Below are 22225 nucleotides of genomic sequence, written 5' to 3'. Positions count from 1 at the left end.
CAGTGAAAAAAACTGTTTTTATTGTATGTTGGCTGCCTATGGCTCCTAAGGAACTTCCTTGCAGTCCATCAGGGATGCCTTAGTCCAGTGGTTCCCAAACTTGTTCCGCCACTTGTTCCAGCAGCTCCCATTGGCCTGGAGCAGCGAACCGCAGCCAGTGGGAGCCGCGATTAGCCAAACCTGTGGACGCAGCAGGTAAAGAAACCGGCGCGGCCTGCCAGGGGCTTTCCTTGCACAAGCGGCGGAACAATTTTGGGAACCGCTGCCCTAGACGTATCCCTTTTGCTTCAGCTCCAGCCAATACACTAGGGCTTGAAGGCAGATGGTACAGAGGCTGTTTTGGCAACTCTGTGCCAGCAGAGGATTTCCCTCTGCAGGGGGAATCCTCAGTGGTCAGTTCAACTAGCTTTAAAACTATTTTGTGCTATGAGAGTGGAATCAAGGATCTGGCCCTGTAATATTTTTAACTGGAATATTTGTTACAATGGCAGATAACAGGTGAACAACCTTCAGAATAGGTAAATTCTCCCAATTTTACAGGGTATCTTACAAGTGGCTCAGTAAATCTGGCACTCTTATGGGATGTATTATCTTCTTAATATGTGGAGGACGTACATGCATAACCTCTGCTAGTAGCGGAGGAAGTTACATGCATAAATGACCATGTGCTGAAAGAACAGAGCCTTCAGTTTGGAAAGCTAGATTGCACGTTTTCAGGTAAGCACATATTTACATACGGAGACCACCTGCTAATCGGGGTGGGGGGGAGAAATTTTAAATTTCTGGGACATCACAATGCCACTCGTACTAGAAGTGTCATACAACCATTGATTGGTATCAGTCAGGGGCGACCCTAGGGGAGGGCTTGTGGGGGATATAGTCACCCCAAAATTTGCTTTAGTCCCCCTCCCCAGGTACACCCATTTCAGCACAGAGGTTGAACATTATGGACAAGAAAGGGTGTCAGGTTAGGTATTGCCACTATTCTCCAGTGCTGCTGAAGGCAGGACTGCCTTCAGAGCTGAGCGGCCAGTGAGCAGCCACCGCTCTCCACTCTGCCTTCAGAGCTGGGCAGTTCACACCCCCCACCAGAATACATTCCATGCCCCCCTACTGTTAAAAAAAATAAATAAATGTGTGCCCACAAAATGTGTAGCGCAGCCCCCACCCCCAATTTTCTGTCTAGCCCATCTCTGCCCCTCACTGGGAAGAGGCTAGCACCACCCCGGTATCAGTAATAGTCTATCATAATGTATTTTGATAAACGAGAAGTGCTGCAGGCTTAAAGGCAAGTAAATATGAATACATGCATTTGAAGTTCCCTCCTGCTTTCTACCTATCCACAAGCTAGTGCAGGGGACATTTAATACGGATTTTTTTTTAATCTTATCTCAAAATTCACATTTAAGCAAAGCTGCTTGCTCTATGAAGTATTTTACAAAGCAATAGAATGCCTTGCAAGTGTATTAGTCACACCATTAATAATTATTCTTATTTAGTTAACAGTAGTACTCACTGTGTACTACGTGCTTTCTAAACACTGACTTGGTCCCTTCTCCGAGATGCTCATGGTCTAAGGAATAACCTACACTACATTCCCATGGTTTAACCAGATGATAGCTAAATAATAAAGGAAAAAGAGAGTCAATTTAAAGTATATTTGGCCCTAGTTACTCAGCAAAAATTCACATTTCAGTATCTGGTCTGGTCAGTGTCTGGACACTTTTTAGTATATACTAAGGATCTGATTTTGATAAATGAAGTTCAAAGAGTGGGATTTAGACCTCACTTACTCTCATACTTAGTTTTACTCACTATTAGCATTAACATTGCCTTCAGGGGGACTGTTCATAGTGCATAAAGTTAAGCCTGCATGTGCAAGTCTTTGCAGGATCAGGCTCATATCTGCACACCTGGGCACTAACATTTGCTCAGCAGAAAAGAAATCTGCAAGATTGAGTTCTAGGGAGACACCTGCCATGGTGCTACCATTAATGACATACTGTGTGATTATGTAGCCAGACTAATGCAATTAATGTGAAGCTGTAATGTAAATGAACTGTAATGTAAAATTAATGTAACTGAAAAGTTGAAATTTTCTCACAAGAAAGATGATCTGACTGACACAGAGAGATTTATAAAATTTAGTTTTAATAAAAAGTTCACTACCTTTGGAAAAAGAAGTGTTTTAATTCTAAGGCTTGCTACTTCAGACATTAGAGTAAATTGATGGTCAGGTTACCATCAGAAACAAGTGCTTTTGCACTACTCATGTATGTAGGTGATGCTTCCAGTGCAGCACAGCTCTATTGCTGAACCATCATTTTCTTTCTGATTGCTGCAAGAATGGAGAGAATACAGGACTAGTCTGCATTTGTGAATCTGGTAGGGATCAGCCTCACACTTCATTATACTGCACACACTGCCAAATGAACAATCTCAGACAGCTGCACATACATAGGCATTTTTTTAAAAGATGAATAGGCAATGTAGTGTAGTATAGTAGTATTTAGAGGGTAGGACTGAGACTTTAAATAACAACAAATTGATGAACTGAGGCAATGTTTGCTAATCTACCCCGCATTATGTGTAACTGCAAACTGAAAAACTCAGTCAAAAGCAATTTTAAAAGGGGTCAACTTTTAGTTGAGCTGGGACCAGTGAGCTTCTCAGGGCTTTTAACTATCCAACGAGGTGGACTTAATTTGATCAAATTCAAAACAAAGAAAAAAACTGTAGAATTTCAAAAGTAAAGGAAAAGCAATAGTTCTCTAGATGTTCTGTTTCAGAAATCATCAAATGCATTCAATCCCTGGCTCACAGTGATACGTAAGCTTCTCATAAACTTACTATAACATGGGCCCCAACAATATTGCAGAGTTGCAATACGTGTCTTATCCCTATTCATGGTAGCACTTAAACATGTGCTTAAACACATTCTTTAGTGCTTTCCTGAATCAGGGCCCAATTTAAGAGGTTGTCTCTATTATTCAATATTTATTCTGCTTGCACCCACAAGTGCAAGGCACTATTCACACAAACAGAAAGACAGAGTCCCTGCTCTGCACTTTCAAGAGATTCTTAATTTGTACAAGCAAGGAGAAGTTCCCCACCTTGTGCATTAACTGGAGTTCTCGGAGATGTATGTTCCTGTGGGTCTAATGAGAAGTGGAGCTCCCATAGGGACACTACTTGAAGAAGAACTGAATAGTACACCAACAGCAGAAGATACAACCCCAGTTGATTGGGGTGCTTATAACCAAATCACTTTTATTATAGTAATGAGGGAAACTATACAGCTTCTGTTGTGAGTTCGGAAGGTGCTACTGATATACTTTAAGTTGTTGCAAATTCAGTGAATGGTCTAGAATTACCTGTGAATGCAACTGTTCTCTTACTAAAAGTCCTACTATTTCATAATAAATGTGGAGAAGTTCATTCTGTGTCCAAAGTCAAGGCTAGAATCCCTGATTTTCACAGTGGAGTCAGAGAATTTAGCATAGAAAACATTTGGTCAGAATGAGGGGGCATTGCCCTAATGTGCCAGGAAGTAAGGATGTGTGTGTCACAGTCACACAAAGACAATTAGCAAATTGGTTTCCTATGGTCTTGTTGCCAGCATTCCCAATAGCCACACTATGCTGCAAGGGACTTCTTATACAAAAGAGAGTACCAAAGGGACTGGAAACCTATAATAGCTCTCAGAAAGTACCTGGCACGATATCAAGAGGTGGAGGAGAGCCAACCTGATGGTAATAAAGGACTCATTTCTTCTTAGCTTTACTAACTCCGGAAATATTGGAAACAGATGCTTCAAAGAATGACTAGGGGCTACAAAATTCAGCAGTTTTTGGAAACTCAGAGGTTGTTTTTAAGCATAAACAACTTAGAGTTGCTTATCACTGAAAAGGACACAACCAATTTCAAAATTACAGGAGGATCCTACGTCCAGGTCTTGACACACAACAGGGCCATAAAACTTTACCTAACTGAGTTGTGTGGAATTGGTTGTACAAGGTCAAACAGGAGGACAACACTAATGTTAAAGAATCTAAAGTTGTGTCTATGATAACCAACAATAGGGACAATATTTAAATCACACCCACTCTCCATCCCCAAACATTAAAAACTGTCTTTGTTCAGTACTGAAAACTGCATCCGTAGAAGAGCCTACAGATGTTATATTTTAACCCTTTCCTGCTGTTCACTTCCTATATTAGTTTTAATATTGTCACAGACAACTGATTCTCTATTGTGTCTATGCATGTGGTTCAAAAAAAATCAGTGATAACTGACTGAGAGAGTTTTGATTTCATGAACACAAGTTGCCTCATTTCTGGACGGTTAAGAACAGAATACTTCACCTGATCTGTCCTGGAGACCTATTAGCAAAAGAAGTTTTTATTGTCTTAAAATAAATAGAATAGTTTCTTAAAATCTTGTCTGTAATTTCTAACTGTCCATAACATATTCCCGTAGTGATTTGTATGCTGGCCTTTGTTGTCCAGAATCCTCATCTCTTATCCTTTATCAGCTGGAAAGGGAAATTGCATATTACGGTAAATTGCCACTCCTGATACTTTTTTCCCCCTCAACTGGTAGTTTTCTATTACAGACTTGCATGAATTCAGACCTAGAAAGAAACCCAAGCATCCTTGATTGAAGGGATTTGATTCATTCTTTCTGAATTCATGCTATCTAAATCACAGCAGGATGACTTGTAATCAAAGTTTTTCAAAAAGAACATAAATTTGGGAAAAAGGAAAAGGCCATTCAGCCCTTTGCAAGTCATCTTGGTTAACACAGTTCCTCCAGAATAGTACCTCGCTTCTTCTTTAATGACCTTAGTACCTTCAATTCCAAACTTGGCTCAATAGGCTATTGAAAAATTGTATTTCTCTTCGAGTGAAAAGTACTTCCTTGTGTCGGTTCTGAATTTCATTTTTTTCACTCTCTTCCATTTATACTTTTCCATTCGGTCTTTTATTCTCAGCCAGTGAGTCAAGTGTTATTGAATAAGGTTTTTCCACCCTGTATTCCTGAGAGTAGATGAGTTTGTAATTTTTTTAAGATGAAAAAAATAACTGGGCCAAGATTAGATATAACCATTTAGGATACTGTACACTTCAAACCAGATTCCCCTCATGCATCTATGTCTTTCACCTACACTGTGTTGAGGGATGTGTTTTAAGATTCCTGTACCAATGAATCACTGCGATTAAGTTTATTGCCCTTTTTTCCTTTAATATTGTTGGCTCTATTTCCCCTCCACCCCGATATGATAAACATATTGCAGCATAACATTAGCTGTGAAAGATCTTTGTCTTTCTGTTTTAAACTAGTGAACCTGTTGCAATATTCTCATTGCTTTTTCTAACTGTTTCTTATTTAAGAAGGAGATACATTTTTAATCCACTTTGTTCGAAGCTCAGACATCTTTTGTGTTAATCTCTTTGAATAGCACAGTGATGTTTTATTTTCTGGAGGAAGCCAAATTATAATCAGTGTAGAAGTATATCTGGTGATAATTTAAAAATCAGGTAAATTATCAAATACAGTTAGGTCTATATATACAGCTATATTTTGAAATTAAGATATCCTAGGTATATTACTTTGTTATATGAATGTGAACGTTAATAGGCCATCTTAGACCCATCTCCAAGGTCATGCTTTGCAGATTTGGTATTATTTTATTGTTATTGGGGATACTGTAAACTTCAGGTTTTCCCAAGGTCATCTTTATTCTAAAACATTAGTATAATTAGTATCAATTCAGTGTTTCATGAAGTTCATGCTGGAAATTATTAACTGTGTTTCAAGTATGAGAGAATGCAAGGGAAGACTCAGTAATCTTTTCGTCTTCAAAGGCACAGCTGATTACTCTAGTTTTCTGGTTAGTGAAACAGACGTACATTTCTTATTAAAGGTGTTGCTAATAAATTTCTCTTCTGTGAATAGTAGAGAAAACATGTCAAAATTCTGCAATACAGAGTATATTTAGAAAAAATTCATCTCAGTTTTTACAGGGCACTATTAAAGTCCACAAAAATCTCCCAAAAAGAAAAAAAAACAGAAATATATATGCCATTGGATCTCATTTAAATTAAGCCCAGCAGCAACAAAGCATCAAGCTCAGAAGACACGACTGCAATATCTTCCCTGACTGTTAAATAGAAGCTTGCTGTATTTCCTTTAAAAAGCCTGCACCCTTGATACTGTATTTACATACAAGGATAAATAACTCCCTCAAATGCAAACCAAAACCACAGTAAGATCTTAATAAGAGTCAGACACTTGTGGAAGCAGTCCACCCAAGTAAAATACAATTGATAATTCTAGGGCAGATTCTGATGTTTTTATTTACACCGAATATGTGGAGAAAATGCCAGATACTAACAGGGTCTTTAATCTAAAGGAGAAAATCATAAGAACCAATGGCTGAGAATTAAAGCTAGACAAATTCAAATTAGAAGCAAGTAACACATTTTTAAACAATGAGGATTATTAGCCATTGGAACAGACTACCAAGGGATGTCTTCAAATCAAGATTGCGGCTTCTTTTCTGGGCAATATACTTTAGTCAAACACAAGTTATTGGGCTTCAGTACAGGAGTAACTGGGTGAAATTGTATGCCCTCTGTTATATAGGAGCTTGGATTAGATAATCTAATGGTCCCTTCCTGGCCTTAATAGATTCACAGATTAAAATTTATGAATAGCACATTAAACCATGAGTCATCCCGCTGAAATCAGTCAGGTTATAATAGTATACTAAGGGACTACTCAGCATGAAAAATGGTATCACTAACTGCTCTTTTATTGGAGGTGGGGCGCTTAGTTATCTCCGAATCTGCAGGGGAGCGTGAAGTTAAAAATAAGGCTCTTCAGATAACACTGAAAACCCAAGTAAATTTCAGTCATCCCACACCTACCTTTTAGAAAGTGCAGTATTCAAAGTATAGGAGATCACAAAAATAGTTTGCCACCTAAGTATGATGTAAATATGAAATTAATCATTGTTTGGCAATGAAGAGTGGGAAAGAATCTGTAGACAATCATTTAGGGTATGTCTGCACTTCAATGAAACACCCACAGCTGGCGTGTGTCAGCCTACATGGGCTTGCAGGGCTTGGGGTGTGGGGCTATCAAATTTCAGCCTGAACCTGGGCATTTATACTTCAGTTTGATAGCTGGTGAGCCCGAGCCTGTTGAGCCCGCATAAACTGCCACGGCCCGCCTCCGGGTATTTTATTGCAGTGTAGGCATACCCTTCACACACAAAAATTAACAGGTAAAAAGGAAATTTTTCTGTCTTGTTTCTTATATGTTCCATTTATTCCTCACTATTGGAAATTTCTAGATATGAATAAAATGTAGGAACTATTATGACCCATGTCAGCACTCTAGAGATTAGATAAAAATGGTCATTACAATGATATCCTTTCCTTTTTAGGCTCTTTGATGGCTGGCTTTATACAGAGATTGATAACTTCAGTATTAAAGGTTATAAGACACTGAAGGCATCAAGCTCTTTATATCGATCTATCTATATCTATCTATCTTAGAAGGGCTGTATAGGTGTAAACACATGCCACACTTTTTTGCCTGTTGTACATGGAATCTGAGCAGAAGGAAAGTAACATTTTATCCTTTTACAACCTTGGAGATGAATTGTGTGTGGGTGATTTTCAGAGAATCCCTTTCTCTTTGTGAAAAATGTAAGGGTTTCTTTCAACACATAGAACCCTCAGATCAGAAATTCTCCTGAATGTAGGACTGTAGCATCTTGGAGCTTTTGTGTAGTCAGGAAAAACATGCAGCATGCTGAGAAAGAGGCAGAGCTGGTAATATTCCTATTTCTTTGCTTAAGTGAAGACAAAACTATTTTGGAACCTCTTTGTAAACAGCTGGTGCCTCCTGAAGCTGCTGTGTAGACAGATTAGATTTTTTTTTAAACAGTCCTAAATTCCCCAACATTTCATAAAAGGCCATTTGGACTTTTTCCTGGACTGAGCCTCCATGCTAGTATTATGTTTAGAAGTAGGAAAGAAGTTCTGTAGTTTGATCTTGGAATCAGGGTTAACCTCATTCTTTAAGTTCAGATGTCTTGCTCTCTGTTTCTTTCTGTTTCCAGGGTTATGCCGAGACCTCCAGCTTTAAGACTATCTGAGAAGTCTGGATGCAGCTGGGAGACTCAGTGCATTCTTGAAACAGAGCAAAGGAGATTTGGAAAGAAAAGAGAGCATAAAATAATCAAGTCATTATTGGGTGGGAATCAATTCTCATAGTGTAGATCAGGGGTTGGCAACCTATGGCACGCGTTCCAAAGATGGCACGCAAGCCGATTTTTAATGGCATGCTGCTGCCTGCCGGGTCCCAGGCGCTGGCCCCACTCAGCCAGCTGCCGAATCCAGGCCGGAACCCTGGCAGGCAGCAGCGTTCCATTAAAAATCCTGCCTGCCCCAGCCCGCTCTTCTCCCCCACCCCCCGCCCCAGGCAGGGTGAAGAAGCTTGGTCCTGCCGGCTCCTGCTACAGAGCAGGCAGGCTCCCCCCTCCCCTGCCTCTTCCGCCAGCGTGCTGGATTCCTGCCCCTCCTCCTCTCCCTCCCTGCTGCCAATCAGCTGATGGCCCTTGCGAGGGAGGGGGAGAAGCAGAGCCACAGCACTGCTCCGGGGAGGAGGCGGAGAAGAGGTGGGGACGGGACCTTGGGGAAGGGAGGTGGAATCAGGGCATATCCCCTCCAGCCCCCTGCCGTGAGCCACTCGGGGACGGGGGCTGGGAGCACCCCCACGACCTCAGCCCACACCCCCAGCCCTGATCCCTGCACTCCCTCACACACACACACAAACACACGCAGCCCTCTGCCCTAACCCCTGCACCCCCCTCACATGCACCCAGCCCTGACTCCAGCACCCCCACACATACCCAGCCACCCCATGCCCTCTCTCTTGCAACCCCCACATTCCCACCTGCACCCCTTGCACCAAATGGGAGCTGCCCAGGTAAGTACTCCACACCCAAACTTCCTGCCCCAACCCTGAGCCCCCTCCCTCATTCTAGCTCCTGGCCAGACCCTACACCCCAACCCCCAGCCTGGTCCTTTACCCGTGGCCCTGTGCTCAGTGCACTCCCACCCTCAGCTCAGTGCAGAGAGAGAGGACGAGAATGGGCTAGAACCAGGGAGAATGTAGGTACCCACTCTATGTGGGCAGGGCCAGGATCCCAGACCAGCAGCGGGCTGAGTGGGGCCAGCAGCTGGGACCCTGACTGGCAGGAGCCGGCGGACGGAACCCCAGACCGGCAGCGAGTTGAGTGGCAGCGGGCTGAGCCGCTCAGCCCACTGCTGGTCTGGGGTCCCGGCCGCCGGCCCCTCTCAGCCTGCTGCCGGTCTGGGGTTCTGGCTGCTGGCCCCTTGCCAGCCGGGGTCCCGGCCGCAGACCCCACTCAGCCAGCTACTGGCCTAGGTGAACAGAACCTCAGGCCGGCAACGGGCTGAGCAGGCTGGCGGCGTATGATCAGCATTTTAATTTAATTTTAAATGAAGCTTCTTAAACATTTTGAAAACCTTGTTTACTTTACCTACGACAACAGTTTAGTTATATAATATATAGACTTATAGAGAGAGACCTTCTAAAAAAACGTTAAAATGTATTACTGGCACGCAAAACCTTAAATTAAAGTGAATAAATGAAGACTCGGCACACCACTTCTGAAAGGTTGCCGACCCCTGGTGTAGATGCTAATGCATTTCACAGGATCTCTGGGGGAAAAAAATCATAGCTTACAGAGTAGTCCATATTCTGGATTTAGGCTGCATATGTTTAGGTCTGTAGGAAAATCATCAGGTTGGTAAACTGGTGAGAGCTGATTAAAACTGGGGAAGGGAGAGAGGAAAAGCGTTGTAATTTCCTTATCTGGTTTGAGTGAAAGCAGACACAAATTTGTTTTTAAGTTACAACTACAGTTATAAAGTAGTCTATAAAATAACTAGCTGTTTAAAATGCTGTCAGACAAAACTGCTGTTAAGATTACACACTGATCACTCTATTTATTATTAGAGGTGAATGTGAGTAAACATACAGTAGCTATCTTTGAGATATAACTCTTCCCTTATCTCAGTCACTGTTTAACAGTGCTGGCCCCCTTTGCCCCCCGCATATTCTAGGACTTCTCTGTTGCTTTGTGGTTTATCTCTCTGTCAATATCTCAAAGTACTGAGGTACATTAATGAGATCATGTGGAAGAAAAATGAAGGCACACGCAAAGAACTGGTAATGCTGAATATTCTTTTGATATTAAAGGAGCCGGGGAATGGAAGCACTGCCCAGGTAATTCGTACAGTTTAACTTGCTTTAATAAAACAGATGCTTTAGTCAATTTTTTTATTCCTATACCAACACCAAGATAAAAAGGAAAGGGGAGAGAAAAAATGAGAGTAATCTAACAGTTCAGACTGTTGAAATTCTGTGTGATTAAATAAAAATGGTCACATTTAATTTAAACTAAACCAAAATGATCAAACCCTCAATACCTCTGTTAATTTACTGTAAACCCATTTTTATATTTAGTTCCACAGATGTCATTTATACCTCTTTATATCAGAGCCTTAATAAAAAAAGAAGTGAAGTGGGCACGGATGCGCAGTGACATTTTTAAAATTTGACTTTTTAAGCATCCTATTATACAAACTCTTGAAGTTCCCAGTGCAGCTGCCTGGAAGCAGCACTGCATCCTGTATTACGTGCAATGACTTTTGGAGATGTTTTGAGGCATTGCTAAATAAAGCTTTGAACATTTTGGCACAATCATTTCACAAGTGAGTCAGTCGAGCCAGAATCACCCACATATGAGCAATAGAATTGAATATATTAAATAATGAATTTGTTTTCTTTTGCTATCTGACTGTTCACATATTATTATATTCATACCTGTTTTTTGTTGTTGTTGTTTTGTTTTTAGTTTAGCAGTTTAAGCCACAGTTATCAAGGCTTACAAGATCTGTGTCTTTTCTCCTGCTAGTCAGGAAAGGGATTTAACTACAGAAAGAACAGTGTAAGGAAAAAAAAAAAGACTGGTGAAATATGTCTGGGAGGGAGAAGGGGCTTCTGTTTTGGAGGGCTGTGAGTGTGGCACAGAGCCAGGTAAGCTAGCTCAGGGGATTCCTCAGCTGTCCACTTAGGGCAAGTTTAAGATCCCTTTGTGCTGCTCTGGCAGGGCAAAGAGACATAAAACCTGGTAAAAAGGAAGCTCTCCATACACAATGCACTTGTTCTTTCTTCTGTTCTCTAGATTTCTTTCTTCTGCACATTTTGGTCTCATTTTGTTATGCTTTCCTCAATGTGGCAGTTAAGGCTTAAGACCTACCGGAAAAAATTTATAAAGGTGTCCCCTCTTTCCCAGCATCAAAGTGCACTCAGATTTTCCACGTTGGAAGTGTAATACACAAGCAAAGGGATGTCACTTAATATTTATGGGATTCAGCATAAGTGCAAACAAAGACAACACCTGGCTCACAAAACTTTAGAATTAACTATCAGTTTTATTTCATTTGTGGAATAAGTAGAATATATCATAGGCACAGTGAGATATGGAATTACTATAATATAAAATGATTTGATGTTTCTTAAGCATATGATCTACATGTCCTATGTTAAAACCATAGGCATAGTTTTACTTCTATATTTGGGGAGACAGCTCCTGTCAGGCCAACTGGCTCACACGGGGGTGGGGGGGAAGGAATTCTGCGCCTGCCCGAGGCTTGCAGTTTGCGGGGGGTGCGGGGGGGAAGACAATGTCTCCCTGGCCCCTCCAAACTACACCCATGTTATACCTCTTCAAAAGGCATCTCTTAGGAATGATATAACCGAAGGGGTGACATTTTAAAACACCTCCTGAAAGGTATTACTTACTGTAAGTAATAATAAAATTGAGGGATCATACATGCATCTTGAAGCATAAACAGAGTTATAATGTTAGTAAAATATCAGAAATACACCAGACAAAACACAAAGGAGATTGTCTAGCTTTTAAGACACCATTAGAAACCAATTCAAGCACACTATCTACCGCCATAAAATTTGGAGCAAACTTCTACTAATTTAGATTAAGGAATGGATGAACAAGTTGACATAAAATAAGAACCAAGAGAACCTTCACCCCACACTCAAAGAGGAGCCAAAACTAACAATGTTGTAGGTTTGAAACTATTTGAGTAACTTCTCAGTTTTATGAGCCCCTTCACGTCCTAATTCCTACTGGGATAATAACAAGTTTCAGAGTAACAGCCGTGTTAGTCTGTATTCGCAAAAAGAAAAGGAGTACTTGTGGCACCTTAGAGACTAACCAATTTATTTGAGCATAAGCTTTCGTGAGCTACAGCTCACTTCATCGGATGCATCCGATGAAGTGAGCTGTAGCTCACGAAAGCTTATGCTCAGATAAATTGGTTAGTCTCTAAGGTGCCACAAGTACTCCTTTTCTTTTTACTGGGATAATAAACAGTAACGTCTCAGAAAGGTTTGTTCCTGTGGTATTTTCCTTCATGGCCTGAAACAAGCAATACTGGAAATCACCTTAACAGGATCAGAAAATTTGGATCAGATTCAGTCAAGCATTTGGACTTTTGACTGCTTGTCTGAACTCATCCTAATGGTCATTCCAATGTCAGATTAAACATATTCTAATATACAGGAGGACTGAAGCTTATAAGTGAAACACTTCTTTACCAGCCTCCATTCCATAATTCAGAACATCCAAACGATAAAAATTAGCACTTAAGAAGCCAGGGAGTGAGATCCTATGCAAAGAAGCAACACTGCATGATGCAGAAAGATACAGTTTTGACATCAGCAGTTTAGTGTATCTCAGTTGTTATAGCAACTTACAGCAACCAAAAAAAAAAAAAAAAAAAAAAAATGGCTCCAGCCTGAAAAACCTAGAAATGTCTTTCATCCACATCTCGGCCCTCAACAATGTGGAAATTCAGCCATACCCCCCAAATACTTTCATGTATAAATGCATAGTTGGAATGAAACTCCGCAGGGTAGAATCATCCTTTTATAGGAAACTTCCCCCTTTTCTAATAGCCAGCCTTTTAATTTAAGATAGACAAGACACTATAGCCCTAAAGTGGCCATTTAGTGCCCAGCTGCTCTTTACAACATCTCCATTCCTTCCTTACAGTTGGTAGATATTTCTATAATCTTTTCCCCTTTCTCTTATCATTAAGAAGGTCACACATTTTCACACTGTGGACATTGTATGAAGATTAATAAAATAAAAAACTGTATTTTGAGATTGTAGGTCAGTTTAATTTCATGCAGCGGTCACAGTACTAAAATATTAATGCACTATTAGTGAAACAACTGTGGATATCATTTCCAGGATTGCCTAATCTTTTTACACTAGTTTTAGACATGTTCAGGAAAAACCCTACCATTCCAAATAATAATACCATGCTCTTCTTATACAGCACTTTTTCATCCATAGGTCTCCAGGAGCTTTACAAAGGCAGAGTCATTATCCCCATTTGACAAAAGGGGAAACTGAGGCAAAGGGAGGGGAAAGTGACTTGCCAAAGGTCATCCAGCAGGCCAATGGCAGAGCCAAGAATAAAATCCAGGTCTCCTGAGTCGCAGTCCAGTGCTTCAGCTGCTAGATCATAAACTTAAAACCAGTTTTAATGTGTTTGTCATGAAAATGCTTCTAGAGAGAAAGGTTTTCAGAACATAAGTAGTGCTAGCTTTCCCAAGGGATTTACATCTCATCATAGAAATACATCTTGACAGTATTTAAATGTATTTCTCTCTCTCTTTAATTCTTTGGTGCCTTCAGTATATGATGGAATATCTTCCTCCCACTTTTTACTTTAAGCCTAACTCAGAGGTTACATGACCCCCCCCCCTTTTTTTTTTTTTAAGACTACATGAAAACTGCTCCTTAATCAGAGAGTGCAGATATTAGTTTATGAAGCAAGGCACACAAACCTCCAACGCCAAGCACCGTTTGCAACACTCCCAGTATGTGCAGAGCCTGTGAATAAGAGAGTAAGCCTAGGAACTGAATCTAGATTCTGTCCCAAGGCAGGGCAGAACACTACCAGAAACACCATCTTAAAATACAGATCTAGAGAAAAGAAAATTCATTTGATATACTGTAGCTCAGGTAAGAAAAGACATTCCTTAAATTAAAAGCTTCTTAAAACTTAAGACTAACAAGCATGAGAAAGAAAGATCTCCATTGTATTACAAGCAGGATTAAGTCTATAGAAATTCCAAATCCAAGATACTTATCTTGTATTCTACATTAGCACCAGAAAGCAAAATAATTAATTACTAGTCATTCATAAAAAATACTAAGACTATGAATACTACTAATAATAACTCAGTCTAAAAAGTAATGCAAATTTTAAAATATCATATTTGCATTTTCCGTAAGAGATAAATGTACTAATCTTAAAAAATGAAGTGCAAACATAAATAAATAATTAAGTCACCCTATAAAAGTTTACACACATTGCTGGAGTGGTAAGAATGTTTTATTAAACCTTTTTAAACCTTCTTAACTATTGTCATGTGGATTTATTACTTTATATAAACACATATTTAGGCAAAATGTTTAAATTCCCTCATCAGCATTTTCTATCCCCTTTAAAATTCCCTGTAATTTCCTATTTATAATGGGTTTTTCAGGCCATAACAAAGAAGAATACTGTACCTCTGGTGCTGATGGCTGTTGCCGATGTGGCTGTGCTGGTTGTTAAGGCTACAGTGGTTGTGACTGTTGCAGTGGTAAGTGAGGGGATGACAGTGGTGGGAAGCAAAGTGTTGGAAACATCTGGTGAGTGGAAAAAAAAATATAAAATAAAATCATATCATGCAAACAAAGGAGAAGCATAATAATGGTTCAATTTGTAAATACAAGTATGAAGTAAAATGTATAAATTAAAACATGCTTAACGCAGATTATTACAGGTACAGTAGCGTACCTTGAAATTCTTGACATATCACTCTCTAGTTTTATATTCAAGGGAAAAGAATTTAAAACACTGTTAAAACTCAAGTTTCCACAGCTCTGGAGAGTGAATATTTAAGTGACAAGAATCCATTTCTTCACTGAGCCATTTTAAAGGTCTCATACGGTAGAAACCAAATATAGATGAAACATGCTGTGTCAGAGTGGGAGATGAATAAAACAACACCATCATGCTAAATAAACAAACACATGTTAACGAGAAATGGCAGTATGTTAAAACACCTACTTTCAGACAGACTCAATGGAAGGAAAAAGGGGAAATTGCTACTAACTATAAAAGCTGCTTTTTTTCGGTTTGCTTGTCTTCTTCCCACAAATTTGTTTAAGACACAGTTGTCTGCTGAGATCCAGAGCAAATTTCAAACTCCTTACCCTTACTCACAGGCAAAATAGTTTTACAGTCATCCTAAACATGGGATACTTAACATATAGCAGTATTTTAATAACTCCTAAGAAATTTCATTTGAAACCCAACATCCAGAAAGATTAATGGTAATTTTATTATTACAGGTGTGTGTAGAAGTGGGAAAAGGTGCAAGTCTTCAACAGTGGTATCCTACAAAATCCTCTCCATCTCTTGGTCATACTCTGAGTTGAGTAAATGCAAATCTGCTAAGCTAAAGGCATTGCTTTTGGTCAGATCATAATCAAAATCCCTTATAGTAAAAACATGATTAAAATACATAGGAAACAATCACACATACAGAAACACAATACTTAGACCTGCACTGCCAAGAGCAATAAAGATGAATGTTCCTTTTGCCTAGGAAGAAACTGTAAATAAGAAAAGATGAAAGGAAATAGAGGAAAACACTTTTAAATAAGGAAGATAAAAGCATCTGACACAGATTTCCCAGACCTCAGTTTTAAAGGCAAAGGGCCAGATTCTGAACTCCTTTTGGTGAATACCATTCTTACTCCATACATACATAGCCCCACTGGCTTCAGTGTGGCTAACTTCAGATGCAAGGTGCTTAACCCCATGCCTCAGGGGATCACAATCTGGCCCATAATTTCAGTCTTGCCTTGCTACAGAAAGATGTCATTTACTAAATGTCCGATCATGTATCTCATTGAGCACCATCAACTCCCAGTGAATTCAGTGGTAGTCAAGGATGCTTAGCTCTTCACAGGATTGGGCCCTGAGGAAGACAGTTCAGGAATGGGGCCTTGAGTTCAGCATTGTCGAATTACTTTCCTTGGCTTTTGATTTCACATTTTTGCATTATTTTCAGGCTGGATGACAGATTATTTTGCCATTTAGAAAGTTTCCCTGTCATTCCCTCAGTTATTTTGCTGTTGATAAATAAAATCATTATTTGTTCTAGACTCTATACCTGCAGAATTTTCCACTTTGGAAAACATCAGATAGCTGCTTGAGATCACTCTTTCACCTTTAGTATGCTGATGTTTACACCTGTTCTTCAGTAGGAAATATTCCCAGGCAAGCAAAATTAAGAAACCAAGCTTTTTAAATAATGACTGTAGACACATTAATCACTAGGACAAACTGTAATATTGCCTGGAGTGCGACTGCCATCATAATTAAATCAAATGGACTTTAAAGAGCATTATAAATTAATTAACATGTTAAAAATGTTATATTCACTGATGTATACAATTATTTCCCATCATGTGAAACTCCTTCTTAGATGGATATCTGATCAAATTTGCACCACATAGAAGGAAAAAAAGGTGTACCTGATATTCAGTGCAAAGCCTGATACATTTTTTAAAAAAGGCAGCTATATATCAGTTTTATACCCAGAATATAGTGAACAAACCTTACTTTTGTTTTAGGTGACTTCCCTAAATGTGCCATTGAACAATTCAAAACTTTCTACTTCTGTCATTTGCATTTATGCTTAATAACAACCTTTTTCATTGTTCTGCAGAGTTTGTTGCATACTGCTTTGGATGGGTTGCCAGTGGACTTCGGAATCATTTGCTGATTCTTTTTATGGTTTGGAAGTTTTCTTCATAAAGTTTCAGATTTAAAATTACATCCCTCACCTCTTATACCTTTACCGGGTGAGGGAGACTTGTTATTGGGCACTAGCAGAGGATAGTAATATTGGCTGAACAAGAATAATCTTTTCTGATCTCAGAGAAGAAGGAACCTAACTAAGCAGGAGTCAGCTGGTTGGAGAGAAGATCCATCTGCACTCCCAGTTAAGTCTAAGTCTGCTCAGGGTCCTGGAAACATCTCGCTCATACTGGTTCTGTGCAATTGAGTCACTCTTTTAGTAACATCACATTTCATTTGGTGCACTCACTCATATTAGTAACTACATACCTATCCTTACAGCAACTACAAACCACACATTTTTGAACTGTATGGACTGCATTTCATCCTTAAATCACACTTTGGCCAACCTAATTGTAGATAGTTTGGCACCTAAGTCACTGAGGTACTCTTGAAAAGTCCCATATTCATAAGATTTAGCCACTTGGGACCATAATTCCCATTGATTTTTTCTGAGATGGAATCACAGAAATGTAGGGCTGGAAGTGACCTCAAGAAGTTATCATGTTCAACCTGTGCACTGAGGGAAGACCTAGAGCCGTTAACGGTGTTTTTACGACCCATTCTTAAAAAACCTCCAGGGATGGGGATTCCACAACCTCCCTTGGAAGCCTGTCCCAGAATTTAACTAACCTTATACTTTATATTAACGTAACCCCCCCACCCCTTGCTGCAGATTAAGCCCATTACTTATTGTCCTAATCTCGGTGGACATGGAGAACAATTGAACACAGTCCTCTTTATAACAGCCCTTAACATATTTGAAAACTGTTATCAGGTCCCATCTCCCTCAGTCTCCTTTTCTCAAAACTAAACATGCTCAGTTTTTTTAATCTTTCCTCTTAAGTCAGGTAGGCTCCTAAATCATTTTGGTACTTTTGAACAATTTACTGGTCGTCTCCTTGAAAGTGATTTTGCACAACAGCAAGCAAAACATTTCTGATAGCCTTACAAGGAGAAAACCATTTGCAGCACACCCTATGCTTTCATGGTTTGCTGACATGGAGTGAGATATTGGTGATATATAGTGGGCCTTGAAATAGAAGGATGTTTCCTGCAAATCAGCCAGATGGCAACATGCTCTAATATTCAACAAAGTACAGTAGAAGCTGCTGTTTAGGGCACAGAAATCACTATTGGTGTATTTTTAAAGCTGTGTTCTTGTTCAACTGGTGATCCATCAAATTTGTATTAATCTCACACCTCTAAACACTCAGGACCATTATGATCAAAACAGCTTAAAGATTTCTGGAACTTTTCTAATCAAGTGCCTATGTCCCATTGATATCATCTCATTGCCTCACACAAATTAAAGTATTCATCCTAATCTTCCTTGTAAAGCAGGAAATATTATTCCCATTTTGTAGATGTGGAACTGAGGTAGACAGTAAATGATTTGTCTAGAGTTCTACAAAGTCAGTGGCAAAAATAGGACCCAGTTGAACCCAGAACTTTTAAGACCTAATCAAAAGCATTAGCTACAAGACCATTCCTTCTGCTCTGTACTACTGGACATTAAATATAAACTTCACACAAAAAAATCCAGTAATTGTCTTTGTTCCCAACCCTCTGTTTTCCTCCCCACACGCACGTTGAAAAATATTCCATCTGTTCATTTGTTGAATTTATGACACATATATTTGGTTCTCTTATATTTGCTTGACTAATGTGGATGAATATAGCCACGTACTGTACTTGTTTTTTCTTTTATAAAAATGAATACATTCAGTTTTAATGGTATCGCAACTTTAACTGCCTTTTTCACAGATATAGTGCAACGAAGGAGAGTAAAAAAACCCCAGCTTTTAATTCAAAAGTGCTGTTTTTCTCCCTACGAGAGGCCTAAAATATGCATAAACCATAAAATGGGGCCATATTCAGGTAAAATGCTGTATTTTTTTCTGAGAATTCTTTTCAGTTCCTAAAAGCTGTTATAGACACTAAATAAATCACTAAAATAAAAATACAGATACCCAAATAAAATATTTTAGTTACATATATCTAAGAACAGAGGTCTTTAAACTTTACTGAAAAGGCAAGTAATCAAATAAGATTATTCATAGTCAGCATTAATTTCAACTCTAACCACTAAGGCAGATGATTATTTGTTGACAGGTAATTAGGTTAATATTAATTGAAACAATGTACTGACCATAATATCTCCTTTATTACCTATCATGATACCCATGCTATCACTGGAATTCAGCCTATTTAAAGATACCACAGAGCACTGTGATAATACAATTTTATGGAAAACAAATGTGTTAGGTGTCAGATACTGTGGCTAATTCTAGTTGTGCCCATACTTTATAATGCCCAAAAACAAATATAGTGGGCCAAATTTTAAAGTGAAGGAAACTTTTTTTGTATCTCTCTGGTGGCGCAAAGGGCCATAACCTAAGTGCAAATGCTTAGCAGAGAATTCCCCTGTCAGAGGGGAACTCCTTATTGGTGTATTTGTGCCATAACTAGGTGGAGAGAAGGGTGGGGCAGCTGCACTCCAAGTCAGTCCTCCATTGTTTTACAGATTGTTCACTATGATACCAGTCAGCTCTGTGTTTTTGGGGAACCAAGGCGCAGTATCTAGCCTGTCTGACTCATGAAAGATCCCCCCCACCAGTCTCTTCCTGAACCAAAACCAATCAGAGAAAAGGCTTGCAGAGAGCAATGACGGGCAGATGGGAGACACACCTAGACCTCTCCTGACAAGGGTGACAAGGTTAAGACATCTCCATTAGCATACAGAATGGAAACAGAGAACCGCACTGAACTCTGGGATCTGAAAAGCAGGGACACACTTCATCATGGGAATCTCTGCTCCAGATGTTAATGAACCTACACCTGCACACACCCAGCTCAGCAGTTATCAAACCAATTCTAGTAATAAATCCTTGATTGATATCCAAAATACTGAAGCAGCCTAGTTACACTGTGAGCTCCCTGGAAGAAAACACCACCCACAGCCAAGAGTATCAGCTCCTATTGTCTAGCCTAAAGAAAACCCTTGAGTCATCAGTTTACCCATAAACAAATCTAGTGTTCTCCGTTGAACCATTGTATTTTCTCTACAAAAACCCCTACCTATGTCCAAGTCAGTGGTCTGATGTTTAGATACAAACTATGAATCAGTTTCACTGGGACTCCATCATCTCCTGAGTGACTGTGCTGAGGGCTCTGCCTGTCTCCTGCCCTCAGGACCCTAAGCTACCACCATCACCTGGGAACCCCGACCAGTTCAACCTTCAGGGAGCGGTGAGATCCTCTTCTTTCTTTCTTTCTCTGTTTTCCTTTCTACCTCAGGTATTAACCTTTAATACTGTATGTTATGTTGGTTTAGGCTGTCCTTGTGTAGTTATCACTGTTATTCAATAAATAACTTTTATGGTTAAGCTGGTTGCTTCTCTCACTCTCTCTCTTTCTCTGAACTTTACTCTTTTGTGTTTTTAGCTTCCCCCATTTACTCTGCTGCAACTCTTCTTTTACCTAAGCTAACGATCTTTGTAGTGCCCAAAAATACTGTGGGGTTTGCTCATCAAGTGGGTTACTGCCGGTACAATTGTGACGTGAAAGTGGGATAGGGACGTGTTAAACCTGTGGCACGTGCGGGGGGGTGGGGGAGGCAGCTGAAAGTGCTGCTCAGCCCAGCCTATTGAGACCAGGGGCACATAAGGGTGACAGTTTGAAGGTGCTACTTAACCCAGCCCATTGAGTCCAGGGACATATAAGGGGATCAGCTTGAGAGTGCTGACTGACCCGGCCCACTCAGACTTGCTCTGTTTGTGTGTGTGTGCACGCGTGTTCATCTAGTTCTAGGGCTGGAGGAACCCAGCCCTGGAGAACCTAGGTCCTGCAGGATAGTTGCATTGGGAGGGGACTTGCAGCAGGGAGAATTAGAGCTCCATATGAGAACACAAGTGACATAAGCAGTACATTAATAGAATTACAGAACCCCCCCCCCAGAAGAGTAACCCTAATAAATGAGCATACTGCAAAGCAATGGGCACATCTGGTAACAACTAAGGACCCAATACCAGTTGCAGAATGTAGAGATGTGCAGGAGCAGTTCTAAGCACCATCAGGGCTAGCATGGTCTTGAGGATCAAGAAGCCCAAACCAGTTCCCTGATACTCTCCCCTCTTTCCTCCACCAAGTACAGCAGCGCCTCATAAGGCAGAAGTCATTCATCCCTTAAGTTAATGGAGCTATATCAATTTGCATCCACTGAGATCTAACCCTACGCATTCTGCTCTTAAGTTCCCATAAAATAAGAGATTGTGCTGCTGTAAAATAAGTGCAATTTCAAACAACAATGGCTGCAATACCATAAAATATATATATAAAAGCTTTTGTTTCAAGCTTGAGAAAGGCTGACAGAAAAATTAAAAGACAAAGTGATAATGATAGATGGACCCTATGGTATTCTGGCTGAGAATGAAAGAGACTGTAAGCGTTAACTGAATTGAGTGATGACCTACCTGGAAAACAACCTCACTACTCTGTGCAAAATTTAATCAGAGACTGTAATATGTATTACTGAATTATTTAGCGAGATTTTAAATCCAAAGGGAGCTGTATTTTCTGTGGAGTTCCCAGAAACTGGGACAGAACAAAGAGACTGTGGCTTGAATGTCATGTGATAGCTCCTTAGCTGTGAAACTGAAAGATCATAAAGCTTCGTGGACATGTGATCACTATTTATACTTTTACTAATTGATTCGGATTTATGAAGCTCTGAAATGGCAATTTATGTTTGATTTGGTTTTGTTGTCTTTTTGCTAGCAGAGTGACTGTAGTTTAAAAAAAAGCATTTCAATAAACTCATGATGTAGATCTGACTCTTAGTTAAAACAATAAAAGTCAGGTCTAACTTCCAATTAGTTCATAATGCAAGACATACAGCTTGGCTAAAATAACTAGTCAGTTTGGAAGGAGAATAAAGTAGATTCACATAGTTTCATGATTCTAAGTTGTTTAATGCATCTCTAGACAATACTAAAAGTAGGAAGACACTTTAATGGTAAGATGTGGGAGCTCATTAAGGTTTTATTAAACACTGTTTAGTAGGGTGGGAGACAGAAAAAAGTGAAGACATTGAGACACAAGGATCTTGGTTTCTACTGCTTCCTCCTTATAAACTATGCATTAAAAGACTTATATCTCTCTCC

General features: G+C 39.8%; 1 protein-coding gene across 2 annotated transcripts in view; it reads right to left on the bottom strand.

Annotated features, from left to right (window-relative positions):
- Nucleotides 1-22225, bottom strand: part of CADM2 (cell adhesion molecule 2) — a 164068-nt gene that overhangs the window by 37346 nt on the left and 104497 nt on the right. Inside the window, exon 6 of one of the 2 annotated variants that reach the window (XM_077807278.1) lies at nucleotides 14717-14836. The exons of the other annotated variant lie outside the window; for it this stretch is intronic. Coding sequence (XP_077663404.1) covers nucleotides 14717-14836 — 120 coding nt within the window. The remainder of the gene's footprint in view (nucleotides 1-14716; nucleotides 14837-22225) is intronic. 2 annotated transcript variants of the gene reach the window in all.

This window comes from Eretmochelys imbricata, chromosome 1 (assembly GCF_965152235.1).
Source record: "Eretmochelys imbricata isolate rEreImb1 chromosome 1, rEreImb1.hap1, whole genome shotgun sequence".
Taxonomy (NCBI): domain Eukaryota; kingdom Metazoa; phylum Chordata; order Testudines; family Cheloniidae; genus Eretmochelys; species Eretmochelys imbricata.
Note: the sequence above shows the minus strand (reverse complement) of the source record. Positions and strands in the feature narration are given on the sequence as shown.